Source organism: Acipenser ruthenus, chromosome 8 (genome assembly GCF_902713425.1).
Source record: "Acipenser ruthenus chromosome 8, fAciRut3.2 maternal haplotype, whole genome shotgun sequence".
In the NCBI taxonomy this organism is placed as follows: Eukaryota; Metazoa; Chordata; class Actinopteri; order Acipenseriformes; family Acipenseridae; genus Acipenser; species Acipenser ruthenus.
This window is the reverse complement of record NC_081196.1, coordinates 3,071,369-3,085,859: the sequence shown is the minus strand read 5'-3', so window position 1 is coordinate 3,085,859 and position 14,491 is coordinate 3,071,369. Positions and strand designations below refer to the sequence as shown.

Here is a 14,491-nt window from a genome sequence, read left to right as displayed (position 1 = left end):
ATTGCAAGTAGGGTGCTGTTCGGAGCCCCGGATTGTGCTTGTTGAGATGCTGTGTTTTGTGTAGAGCAGCACACTAACGGGGTCGTGAGTGCGGTAGACGCAGTTCCATTATTTTGGGGAATATTTCAGGGACCTGAAGTATGGATTGTTGGGTTTATTTTTAAGTTCCAAGGCTTCACTAAGCAATACACAAGCAGCTTTTTTAAGTGCTTGGCAAAAGAAGAGAGGTTTCAGAAAGAACAGAAAAAAAGCCTTGGCCTTGCAGTTTCCAACAAATTAACATTAGGATTTCAGATTCGTGACAGTCACAGGCACAGATTCGTGACACAGTCTCAGGCTAACTAAAAAGGAGTCCCAAGCTGTGCATGCCAGCTAACCAGGTGCTTCATCACATACTCAGATTAGGTCAGCATTACCGGCTGCCATAGAGTAACGTCAAGTCTTCAACAGAACAGAACGGGTAAACAGAACCCCAGGTTCGGAGCTGCACCTCTTGCAAAGCACCATGTGCTGCTCTCAGGGTCCGTGATGGGGCAGGTCATTTAGGACCAGGCTGGTAGAACTACTCCTTTAGCTCCTTCAGGAAGTCCTAGCCTTGCAGTTCAAACCACAAGGTTGCAACCAAGTGCCTACCATGATCTTTGAAATACCCGAATCGCACAGCACATGCACCACTTTAACTGAGAGAAGTAAAGGCGTCCGAAACCTTGATGAAGGAACTCATTACAATCCTTGAATTAATTTCTCTCCAAACATGTTTCTGAATTAAGTCTCTCCAGGGGCATGTTGTGAAGCCAGGCAGTTTCTCACCAAAAATAAATAAATAAATAAAAGTCCATGCAAATGAGGGAAATTTGTATAAGCTGTTCTAAAGACGTAGACTTCATTAGCCCATCCAATCAGCCCAGATATCCTGCATTCAAACTTTTACAAAATCAAGAACTTGTTCAATTAAAACTGTTCATTTCAAGTATAAATCACAACCGCATGAGAGATTCTCAAGGTACTCTTAAAAGCGACAAGCACACACACACACAGTGCGTTTGCATAGATGCACGGTGCTAGAAGTACATTACACACACACACACAGACACACACACAGCATGTTTGCATAAATGTACTGTGCCAGCCTCGACAGCAGCTAAATAACTGCAGCAAATGCAAAACAGGGAGCATGTGTTTGTTTATCAAACACATAAGATATAGGGATAGCAGTGAAATACTTATTGTTATTTACTTCCTCAATGACAATACCGAGCTGAACACAACTTCAGACATTCACACGTCATAGTTTTTGACCCAGGCATAGACGAAGATGCACCTCAAATGTGGCAGAATGGATCAGGAAGGCGATAATCTCCACGAGCTTCATGTCTGCTTTTGCCAAAAGCAGTAAAGGTGTTGCCCGGGTATGTTCTACGAACTTGAACTTGAAGTTAAACTACCACTGGAGCGTCCAGGGACCAGTAAAACCTTATTGTAGGCTGACCCAATTAAGTCAGATTCGTTCCACTCACAGACTTCTTTAGCCAGCCTCACTAGCACAGAATTGCAGCCATTCCTTGATTATGAGATTATTTTCCTCATGTAGGCTGCTGAGTGAGAGTTATCATGCTGATCCTCTTTGCACTGCCCCTGTCCATCCACATTTGCAACTTGGATTAATACTTTGGCATGTTCCTAATCATGCCCAGCTCCTGCGTCTTCACTGGGATTTAGTGATCCCTAAGCACAATCCTCACTCCTATGACTCACTCACTCCAGGCAGGGAAGCGCTCCTCTCCTGCATTATTGGAGAGATCAGAGGTGAAGCTAAATGAACAGAGTAGACAAGGTTTCAAGCTGTACTTTTCCACCGTTTTTTTTTTTTTTTTTAATTATCTAAAAAGTATGTATTTATTTTACAGGCATACTGCACAGAAGTCTCATGCCTTATTATAAAAAGTACTCTGCGGCATCCTAAATAAATACCAGGATGAATTTTAAAAAGGGCAAACTGTATTAATGTCCTTCAGAATCTAGCACCTCATAAACTGTTTTATTCCTAGCAGATGCTTCAGAGAAGTGCAATTGGTCAGGCAATTTGAACCTGCTAACAGGTGAAATGCACAGTGAATGAGGACCTGGGAGGGGTTACTGTGAATTTCCTTTTCAGGGGTTTTAAGGGGTTAATGACGATCAGCATGTTCCAGTGGATCTGCTCCTGGGGTGGCCAGTGGGGGTCTGGGTCTAGGTCAGACAACCAGATAGATTGGGTAAGCCTATTAAATCACCTCTTATTGAGATATTGCATTACAAACCTGCTGCAGTCTGTCTACAGTTCCAATATTTCTGACAGCATCTCGAAGCATCCCCTTGAACACGTTCCTCTATTGAAGTAACGGCTGGCAGTGTTAATGAACAGGAACCCTTTATTACCCCTCTCGAGGGATGCTTGGCGAGATGTTTAGATGGAATCGTGACCTCAGCCCTGCAAAGCTAATGGAACAATTTTGGAACGTCTTGCTTACAGTTTATTGTCATGTGATTGGTTACTCGCAGGCCTTAGCGAAGATTGGATTTCAAAATTCAAAATTGGGATCAATCTAAGTAAAGGGAAAATACTGATGCACAATGAAAATGCAATAGTCTACGTTTTACATCAATAGCTCATTGGGCACATACATAATGTTATTTACATTTTAAATAGTGAGCAGGTTATTTGAGTTGTTGCGAAAATGAGTTGATTAAGAATCTGTATAAATAGCCATTCAAAAAGACATGACATTAATTAACGCAAGAACAGTGAAAGATACGACCATGCCCCGCTTGAGTAATGAAGATCGTCTGGTTGCTATCGGCATGATTGAAGGCGGCCTGTCTGTGAGAGAAGTTGCCTGGAGAATGAGATGTTCTGCTTCAACAATCTAGTCCAGAAAAAACAGGAAACCGGCTCCGTGAGGGACAGGCCACGTTCTGGAAGTCATAGGGTCACCACACCTGCCCAGGACCGTCACATCCAACTGATCCAAGTGGCGGAACATCCCACTGCAGTCTATCCAGAGGCTGATCAGGTCTATGCATCAACGCTGCCAGGATTGTGTTAATGCTCAGGGAGGTCATACCCGCTACTAACTTTGAAATGTTTTCATTTTGACAGTGTGTCGTGTTTTATACTGACAATCTATCACGATTCTTTGACCTGTATTTCTGTTCACATTTTCTGTGATTTTGTTTGATATCTATGTTTAAAATATTTGATTAAATCCATCAGACCAGAGTGTTGCGTTTCTTTTGTGCATCAGTATATTTTTCACCCAAGAATTCAGAAACAAAAGTCAATGGAGGTGTTTTTTTATAAAACAAAATGAGATAATCCGAGATTAGTGCTAAAGTCAGGGTTTGTGAAACTTTATGAATATCTTTTCAAGAAGTTATCTGGCAAATAAATTGCAGTCGAGCATGCTCTGATCCTATATATATATATATATATATATATATATATATATATATATAGGATCAGAACCTGAAGGCGTTTTCAATGCCCATGTTATTTAATTGGAGTGAACATGACATGACACGAACACACCACCACAGACTGGATTCAACCCCAAACCGTGCCACAATTCACAACAAATTAAATATGAAGTGATAGTATCCTGGATTTTCTTGTATCAAACAATATCACCATTTTTCACATCGGCAACATTTTTTTTTTCATCTCAGGTTTGCAATTGAGCTTACTACAATTTCCAAAAGGTTTGTATTTTAAATATTTTTTTTTACAAAACTGTAACTAAGTTTCATAAAACTCTGATCAGTGCCACCAGCTTGCGGACTGCCTCGCCCCTGTGCTTCTCTGTACTTGTATTAACACCAGCATTGGGGAGGCAAGACCGCAAGACCATGGCACTCACAGAACAACATGAAGCACTGCGATTATTCCCAGAATATAAACTCTACTCTGAAGACACGTTGAGCTAAGTGGATATTGCATTAATAGCTCATGAAAGAACAGTACTTTATTATGAATCATTTTTATAACATAGATGTTTAACATTAGGTCACTGATACCAGCCGTCTAAATATGCTGCAAATTGTTTTAGTTCAGGAGAATGACCTGATAAGATGTATGCAAGACCAGCTGGTTTATTACACAAAGCAGCTCTTCATCCATAAAAAGAAGCATGCCCATAAAAATCAAATCAAATCAAATCCTTGACCACTATTTTGTTAAACACTTACATAATGACTTGGGGGGGGGGGGGGGGGGGGGGGACGGCGTTACTACGGTTGCAAGGCTAATTTCAATTGAAGCCAATTACTGCCTTAATAGGCGATGATGACACGTCACCACAACATTTGTGATAACTTTAAAAACCAAAGTTATGATTATACATATACATCATATCAACTTTGTTGCAGAAATTGGTTCATTCTAAAAAGTATCCATGCCACAATTGGTTAATGCTAGAGTTATACAGCAAATTCTACTAGGTAGCTCTGACCTTATACATTGTAGGGGTAATTGGAATGGCTGGGGAGCACCATACATTCCATGGAATAAAAGGTCTCCCATGGAAACAAACAAAAACACAAACAAACAGAGAGGGCCATTGTCCAGGGCAGGTCAACCTTTTATTCCACGTTAGTAATATCTGGGCTCCTCTCGAGGCTATTGCTTAACTAGCACACCCAATTCTTTTAAAGCTATAGTAACACTTAGCCAGTCAAAGGATCTCAACAAAAAAATGTAATAAATTAAAATTAAAAAAACAGCAGCAAAAGGAAGCCTACCTTTTCCTTATCCTCAGAAAAGCCCTGGTGACAAAATTAAAAAACATGTGTTAAGCTAAAATGCAGTTGAGCATTCTCCATAGCAGTCAACGCATGCAAAGACACAGCCACTGGTATATGGAGAGCAAATGGCCAGACAGCATTGCTTTAAAAATAAGAGATATCATCATTTACATGATGGTACCATTGGAGTGCTGCTCTCTGTATTACGTACAACTCAGTAACACACAGGATTTTTTTTTTTTTTTTTGGTTTATGTTACTATAGCTTTAAAACACAAGCTGGAATACCTGCTAGAACCTCTTTACTGTCATGGCCCTCCGTTCACTGTGAAGGTCTCAAATGTGCTGCTTAGGAAGAAGCATGCTTTCTAGAGAACAGGACATCTGGTTCTACACTCGGCACAAGAAAGTTCTCAGGTTTGCTCGCCTCGCTTTCCAGGAAATGTGTTACTGCTTCACCTCCCCCAGCGGAGGCTTCTGGGTAAAGGCATGGTAGTGGCTGAAAGCATGTCAGTCAATAGGGGAAGAAGGGCAAACTGTCATCCTCCAGGTGAAATGCCCAAGCAAGTGCAACACAAACTGAAAGCAGGGCTTGCAAACAAGACATATCTTTAAAGTGTAGTACTATACTTCATGTTTCTAACATGTGTTTCTGTTAAAACTGCACCTTTTAGACCAATATAAGGAATGGAAGGGCAGCACAGGTAAGAGGTATGGAATTATGCTGTTAGCTACAAATACGGTAAGCGAATCCAGGAACGTTTATTTATTTATTTATTTATTTTAATGATTATTCACGAGGTATGTGATTTAAGTTACTGTAGAACATCTGTTTATTGCATGACCATGTGAAATATAACCTGCCTGCAGCCCCCTGGGACACCCTTGCTGAAGAAGCGTTCTTTGGGGTAAAGTACAGTAATTGAACACCATGCACTTTGCATTGAGAGAACTACTGTGTGGTTTCTATTGGGCACAGCAGGAGTTCACTGTCGTCGAGCATCACTCTCATTATTTAGGACCGCTTTCTTCACTGGAAATGAGTCCCGTCAGCATTCGGTTTATTACTCTCAAACTGTGTTTGTGATGCAACTGCAAAAAATAAAAAACTAAAGAAATTCCCAAGTGTGTACAGAACAAAATCAGTGCCTGGGGTGAGTCACGACACCAGCCTCTGCCTTCATGCGTTTGGTAGCATATTAAATTGATAGATTGGTTGTATTTGCAGGACATTTTGCGTAATCCAATCTCTTATTTTTAAGGAATGGCAGCACTTATAAAAGATTACCACTGTAGTTTTGCAGTTTTACCTTTCCCATGGTTATACTAGGCATTTACCTCAGCTTACCCTGGTATTAATGTTATTAATAAACTTTACCATACCTTGCTATTGTTTACAATGCTTACCTATTCTTTACCATGCTTTCACTGTGCTTTATTACACTTTGCTGAGTTTTTTACTATGGGAGCACAGGATATTATACAGGAACTTTACCATATTTCTGAACTAAAATATTATAGATATTCCAGTTTACACTAATAAGCCTACATACAATAATAACATGATTTAATGCTTAAACATATCCTCAACAGCTCCTGCTATTATTAGTATGTATTCAGACACAGGGGAATAAAGGATACAGGGAATTCACAACTGGCTTTTGAATGAAGACATTCAATGACAGAAACAACGTCAATGACATTGACATCACTTCCTAGGTATAGCAGGTGACTGTCTGGACTACCTCTGGTAGTTCTAGGACTCAAGACTTCAAGACCTGAACTTAAAAAAAAAACTCTTACTCAAAAGACTTCGAAGTAACAAAGTCATTTAGACAAAGACTGTTGGGCTGATGAAAAGTTTGCTAGCTTGACTAGTTTAACCCCTCCTCTCGTTGCTCGCATACAACACCACGATTTAAGATCCACAAACTTGCAATTTCTGAAAAAGGTAATAACATTTCCAAACGTTAAAAAAAAAAAAAAATGTTAATCCTAATTCAGGACCAGTGTTCAGGGGCTGAGGATGGGGAGGGTTGGGAGAAAGGGAGAGTGGGAAAGAGACAAATTTCTGACATGAAACAAATGTCCTTAGCAAGTTTCATTACAATTAGATAAGTCGTTCTCTCTCATATATATATATATAAATGCAAGTGTGACAGATGGACAGACAGACCAACCGATGGACACGCAGATACCCATAGATTCTGACTCTCAATAACTTGCTCAAACGAATGCCCCATGGCCCGGTACTTTAATTAAAATGAATGAGTGAAGTTCAGCTTGCAAAACCTCCCACCTCTATGAATCTCGGCTCAGGGGATCGATCACTCAGTGCAGTGGTGAAGACAGCCTTGTGTTGTCACTTGGAGCCCAGCCTCTGTCTATTGGATCTGTGCTGTGGCTCAGACAGTAAGATGGACTGCAGCTGATGGACAGTGTCCCACTTTGAAGAAAATATGTTCCCCTTTAATAACGGGCCATAGAAACACTCTCCGGAGAACACAAAAGTTACATAAAAGTATTCTAGTCATCATGTGTGTGTCGCTTTAAAAAAAAAGGAAAATATGAAGTGTAATTAAAGAAAGTGTGATTGATTGGCCATAATAAATGTAATTAATTATGCTTTATCATTAAAGCACAGGGGAGTCAGTGCCCTGTATTTCAAAGGCTTCGTATTCCAGGTTAGCCTGACCTATCCAAACATATCTCTTTTGAAAAAAAAGTTCAGCAAATTCATTAAAAACACAGGAATGCGGTGAAACTCAGCCAGTACATGAAATGAGGTTCTGTGTATGATTTCTGGAGAGTCTGACTGAGCCAATGAGTCGATTATATAATATGATTAATAAAGCAGGGCCTTTCTGATTACAGCAAGCCACAGTAATAACAATAGCACTTGTCTTGGGATTCTTCTGATGTGCCTCAGACCCCCCCCCCCCCTCCACAGCCATGGCCATTATCTTGAGAAGGGTAATTCAGATGTTAAAATCCAATGATAAGCGTCACGCCTTCAGAAAGACTTCTGGTCGTAACGTCTGTCATTTAATTTATTACGCTTTTTCTTACGTTTCTAAATTTGGATTATGGCTGCACAGGTCGTCCTTAGCATTTTTTGAGAATATTTTCATATAGCTTTGAATTCCTATTTTAACACGTACCCCAGGATCAACACCAACCAAACCACCATACTGGCCCCTCCCTTCCCCAGTGGTGCCTTGGTCTTTGCCAAAATGGCTTGCCCATGGCCCAGCTTGCTTTCTCTCTCAATACACGAGGGATCTGTCCTAAATTAATCTAAAAACGAATGTTACCTCAACACTGACACACCAGGAGATCGACGGGTGAACTGGAAAGATAACCGGCTCTTTTTCCACCCACTAAAACCAAAGCAACAGATGCTGCAGGATGTTTCAAACTGCCAGGCACGGGTTTTAGTGCTCTCTCAAGCATACTTTATCTAAACCATCGGTGTATGTTCACAGCACACAGATGGACAGAAGAGACCAGGGTGTCCTGTCAAGAGCTCAGTGCCAGCGGTCCACATGTTACTCGTCTGACCAGTTTGCAAACCTCTTCCTTTTGCCAGAGCAGCAGCTTCTGTAACCTCTCATCATGCATGACCTGCTGAAGGAGTGGCATTTTAAATGTTTGGAGAATTGAAGTGACATTGCTCTGTGGCCCTCAACAGTTTTGTAGTTACTAATGTGCCCAACAGCTGCATTAGCCTTTCGATAAAGCAGAATGACGAATATGTGGCAGATAATTCATATCACTATAAGTCTCGATTAGCTGCGTTGTAGATTGAAGGTTCTGTTTTGGGCTTTCTTATCTCTAAGATGCTACAAGGATCAATAATAAAGCAGCTTGAGCCACATTGCTTGAGTTTAATTATGTCCACTGTTGCAGAGTGCTGCAATTACCGGTCTATGTTGCAGTTACAGTGTCAAACATTTTTAGTTTGTGTTTTCGGGTTTGTAGTTTGTGTTTTGCACATAAATATATTATGAAATATTAAAGGCATTGCATTAGTGAAGGGTCCTTACAGAGGAGTAAATCACAAAATCTAATACATTAATTATCATAGAAGCCCTGCATAATTGCATCTCTCTTTGTCTCTCTTACTGGCTATGAGACAGTGACTTGCATTGCAAGTTCATGCAGTTATCGGATCTTCCAAAGAGGTCAACTCCTGGCTCTTTTTAAGAATTAAGTACAGCAGATGTTATTGTTAAAAATGAATACATGAATAAATCAATAAATTAAACAGACTATTCCAGTACAGTATAAGCCGAGGACTGAAGGTGATATGCGTGTGCACAGTGTTAAAGTGTAGCCTGCTTTTTTGTTTCTGTCTGAGTGATTCAACAGGAAAAGCAATTTGAAAGAACATGCTGTACTATTGTTGAGGGTTTGATAAAGATAAAACAAGTCGTGTATTTTTCTATTTAAAACAAAAACAGTTTGATCATTACCATGTCAAACAAAAAACCCCAGTGAATGCTTTGTTTCAAGACTGCAGTGAGAGGCAAGCTGGGACTGCGTTTACTCCCAAGACTTACCTATCCAGCCAGGCTAACAGACTCTTGGCAGCCCCGATCAGGTCCACCACGGACGTCAGGAAGTCGTTGGGCAGCTTCCTCGTGGTCCTGCCATCGTAGTGGCCACTCCTCCTCCGGCCGCTAATGAAGTTTTGCAGGTTCTTGGCCGACGCGTTGAGTTTGTGGGAGAGTGTTTTAAGGTTTTCCGTTTCCAGACCATAGTTCTATAAATAAGAAATAAAAACATAAAACATGGCCTTCTATTATCAGAAAGCAGCTCAAAGTCCATTGGCTAAATGCTTGTTGTCAGCTGTAATCAGACTATTATTATTTATTTCTTAGCAGACGCCCTTATCCAGGGCGACTTACAATTGTTACAAGATATTACATTATTTTTTTTTACATACAATTACCCATTTATACAGTTGGATTTTTACTGGAGCAATCTAGGTAAAGTACCTTGCTCAAGGGTACAACAGCAGTGTCCCCAACCGGGGATTGAACCCACAACCCTCCAGTCAAGAGTCCAGAGCCCTAACCACTACTCCACACTGCTGCCCAGACTACTGAAATAAAGATACACCCTCGTCTCAGAGCAGGTATTTTACCAACAATTTATTATGCTGAAAATCTGCAAAAGGATTAATGTTGAGTAGAACACCTTTATACAGCTTTGTAGAGCAAACGTCTACACATCTCTACTGTGTGCAATTAACTCTGGCAAAAAGAAGAACCTATAAGTGGGCCTTGTATGAATAATGTGAATATATTCAGGAGAAGGACCCATGAGAGTACCATGACCCTTACTCCACCTCACACAGGATATCAGGGATGCGATGCCCTATACTGTGACCTTGCCACCTTCCAAATGCAAACACAAGGTTCTGGGAATCATGTTTTCTTGACACTTGACCAACAGCCCGAGGCTGCGGGCGATTTTCAGCGTTTCTCTTCTGGGTTGCGCAGACAGGAGTGCTGAGGCTAGTTTTTGGTTTCCATGGCGATGAGTTTTGTGTCTCGGTAGCTGGATGGTGCAGGGGCTGCCCATAACTGAAACTTATTTATGGCAAGCCTTTAATTACATTACTAAACTTTTACATACTGAAAGTTATGTGATCAGGAGCTTGCTGGTTCGAACCCTGGTCGAGGTTGCCGATCTTGGCAGATGGTCCACAGGGAGCTGTGGACCATCTGGAGAATCAGCAGAGAACCGTTCACCTCGCTATGCAATAGCAACCCCTACTGTCTGCTTTAAGCAATCAGATTGAGCATTCTGTTTACAGGGGTAAAAAACAAGATTCAAAATGACTGCTCATCAAATTCTGATGACGCGTGGTATTTTAGACTAATTTAACTTGCTGTTTTTTCGGTATTAAAAAATACCTACTTATGCAGTTCTGGCTTCTATCTGGTTTGCTAATTGATGTTATACCTTGTGAACTTAAAAAGGACATGTGTCACAAGAAGATATTTCACAATACTCTCACTCTACTGCCTCCTGCTTGTCAACACTATGGGAAGCGCCATTCCTGAGCACTGAATATATAAATAGAAAATGCATCTAATTTATGCTGACATGTAATAATTCCCTCCTATTCTCCGAGGCCACATTTAGCTCCACTGCTGATGAATCAAATCCACACAGTGCGCCGCGGAAGGCCTTCACCTCTGACAGCTGACCTCTTTAATTTAAAAGGCAATGACAGATAAGTATTCATATTTAATACCGGTGGTTGAAAACCTCCCAAAGAATGATGTATAGTGGTCCTTACATAAGAGTCTTAAAAAGAAACCGAAGAGCTTGCTGATTGAAGCATTTCTGAAACTCCGTACGAGACTGCGTACATGTAAACACCGATCACTTTGATAATCCCCACTGGAGTCGAAACAAACAAACAAGATAATTAACGCTCATGTGAAACTGAACACACTGCTCAAAATAAAGTCTTATCCAGTTCCATAAACCGACTTGACACATTAAAAAAATATTACACATTCTGTGGTTTTAAAACTTTAATTATGAAATAACTAGAGGACATTTGGAGGCATGCACTGTATGCCCTTTAGACCTGGTGTCACTTCAACAGTGCAACAAGCTCTCAGAGCGATTTCCAGTCTGTGTTGTCGAGCTACTGTCTGATGACCCAGGGGAGAGAGAGCAGAATTTTTTTCAAGCTGGTCACATCGCACATCTCCTGGTAGTCGCAAGACTTAAATATGAAATCAGCCTTTAGTATTGTACTAAGACCACCCTTCATACTTCTCACTAGCTGTGCTATTAAGAAAGTCTAGAAGCAGCATACAATCTGTTGCAACATAAACTTTCAAACACCATTGCAAAAGCAGTATGCCTAATCAAACAGTTAGTTCAAACACAAAGGGGTTTCTGAAGTTACTGGGAGCAATCGCTGTACACATCGCACATCTGAACTATACCTAATGTTGCTTGTTTGCAGCACTCATGTGATTGAGAACTGGAATGCAGAACAAGGTGTTGCTCCGACATAAACCGTCTACTTAAATCAGTGGCCTTGGAAATGGAGGTTGAGCACACAGACAGGTGTGGATTATGATGCCAGTGCAATACGAATCTGTTCCTCCAATGCACAAGTAGTTAGCTTTCCATTCCTTCTATCACGGATGGGTAAAGTGTCAGGGATTCCAGGGTTGTTAATGGCTCACCAGTGCACACAGCAGATCCACTGCCTCCAGTATGAGCTCCTGATGCCCAATCCGCGAGACTCCCAGGTCCTCGAGTTCCTGGTGGGTGATGCGCAGAAGCTGGTCCCCGGTGATTTTCTCCCGCTCGAAGTTCTTAATGTACTGCTGCAGGCAGTCATCAAGCCCTAGCGAGAAGCAAAAGGGAAAAGGTTACTGAATCACGAGACGAAACAGATAAAACATGCAAGTTAGAGACTTCTTTCAGCAAGCTTCAGCTGTGTGTGTGTGCAAATTCCCAAATTAAAGCTAAAATCGGAGATTTTGAAAACTGCCAGAACAGCACTTTTGCTGCATAATTTAGTGACATAGAGTTTTCCCCTGGTGTTCTTCTGAAATGAATACAGCAAATGTTAATGTTATAGAACCAGCAAGAAGCAATCCAGAACAACTGCAGTTTCCAAATAATGAGAAACACCTGCAGGTGTTTAAGTAAAGTCTCCGGAAAGGAGAACGCATCACAAATCACAAATTTCACTTTGAATGGTAAATGAGCTCAATCCACACCAATGACCCTCACCTGATTTCTGTGGAGAGCTCCATCACAATAAAGGAATAATCGGCTTGTGCAGCACTACTTGAAAGCCTTCAACACGTGCATCTTCCCATCATGGGTGTTTTGAAGTTAGGCAGAAAGAAGGCGGAAGAGATGCATTTATTATAACAAAAGTAGCAGCAAAATGATATTGAATGACTTTACTGTAGGCGTCTAACAACTTAGATGAGTCAGTATGACCAGCGCTACCATAAGCATGATGGGATTTTAAACAAATGTACCACAATGTGGATACATTGAATGAATGGATACAATAAAATAAAATCTGGGGCAAAATAATATGCAAATGAATTTCCATTCTTAAGATCAGCGAGTGCACTCAGCAAGATATGAACTATTTCTGCCAGTTTGGTTTCTCCCCAGTGTTGTAGATATGAACTATTTCTTGCCGGTTCGGTTCTCCCCAGTGTTAAATCCTCCTGGACTAATTCTGCTGGGTCCTTCTTAATGCAATGTGGTTCCAGTACTCTATACTGTATATTGACGGCTTGACAATTCATTTTAATACTCCTATTCATTGGCAGCTGTGGTAGAAAGCTACTTTAATACAGAGCTTTTGAACTGGTACCGTACTGCATGGAACACTGAGAATACCAATGACCAGGCTTCTAAAAAGGCTCAGGGCTGCATTTCAGGAACCCAATCCTCGGCCTGGTTTCCTGCTCAAGTGTTTCCTTCTGAACAGTTATTTTAGGGTTTGGTACATTCCGCACTGAAAATCTAAAAATAAAAAAAATATGCTGGAAGCAGTGTAGCCTTGTCTAAGAACTGCCTGAAGACAGACAGCTATTACACAAGCAGAATGTGCTCCATTACACTGTGTTGCCAAAATATCCACCACATAACCTGGTTTCCTTTCCAGTTTAACAGTGAGGAATATAAGCTGAGCCTCGTTCCCTGTGCTGCTGGCCTGCTGATGCAGCACCCCAATGCGTGCCTGTGCTGTGTGGTTTAATCATTTCGAAATGTGCATCGCAGAGACCGTCTCAAAGCCTACCAATCTGGAGGAATTACTGTATGTACAATTCAAATTGAGAGGGCTATCTTGACCTGGTTAAAACTACTGTAAAAACCACTGAACATGTGCGGCTCTTGGAGGACTGGATCTTTGAGCATATTACTGCAATTGAACCGTTTGCATAGCACTGAATTCATTAAAAGTTTAATGACTGATTTATAATAAGTGTCATACAGAGTGTGCAAGGTTTCAGTACAAGAAGCCAATGTGATTGTTACATCCTTTGATTACTGATGAACAGTCTGACAGGTCATTTCTGATGCAGAAAAAACAAAACTGAAAAATGTCCTCAGAGCAAGAATGTGTCAGCTTTGCAGAAGATGCTTTCCGAGAAATGTTCCTTTGTGACCAAGAAGTGCAGTAAAAGAGAGTCCTGCGAGAAAGGGATTTCATTTCTTTATTTTTTCATTATCCCACTGTCAAAGTGTGCCACGAAAAACCCTTAGGGTTAAGTAAACTGTGTCATGTGGACCATGATTATGCCGCGATTATGTTTCATTTTAGCTCGTCTCGATTTCTCAAGACAATTTTACGCACATGGAGATATACGACCTTTCAGATTATGATGGTTATTTTAACGTGTTGGGTATAGCTTAAAAATATATATATAGAAATTCTCTGTTCTGGGAGATTGCACCGGAGACTGGAGTTACCAACTGAGGTGATAAACTTTCAGCATCAAAAAAGCATTTATTAAAAAGCCAGGGCAGTCAGCCAAGCCACAATGCTCCCTTACCTATCATAACCATTTCTTTAAAAAAAAAAAAAAAAAAAGGTGCCATTATGTTTCCTCACTGCAACAGTTCCCAAAACAGCTAGCAAGTTAAGTGGACGTCCTCCGATTCTACAGCCAAGCCAGTCACCTCTGGACGACCTCGCA

General features: G+C 40.9%; 1 protein-coding gene across 8 annotated transcripts in view; it reads right to left on the bottom strand.

The window, feature by feature from the left end:
- LOC117405124 (connector enhancer of kinase suppressor of ras 2) overlaps window positions 1-14,491 on the bottom strand; it is a 129,355-nt gene that overhangs the window by 92,026 nt on the left and 22,838 nt on the right. For 4 of the 8 annotated variants that reach the window (XM_059028073.1, XM_059028065.1, XM_059028067.1 and 1 more), the window contains exons 2-4: window positions 12,002-12,165; window positions 9,341-9,543; window positions 4,777-4,800 (exon numbers count right to left, since the gene is read on the bottom strand). In XM_059028073.1, coding sequence (XP_058884056.1) covers window positions 4,777-4,800; window positions 9,341-9,543; window positions 12,002-12,165 — 391 coding nt within the window. The remainder of the gene's footprint in view (window positions 1-4,776; window positions 4,801-9,340; window positions 9,544-12,001; window positions 12,166-14,491) is intronic. The other 4 variants (XM_059028069.1, XM_059028070.1, XM_059028071.1 and 1 more) reach the window with 1 other exon arrangement.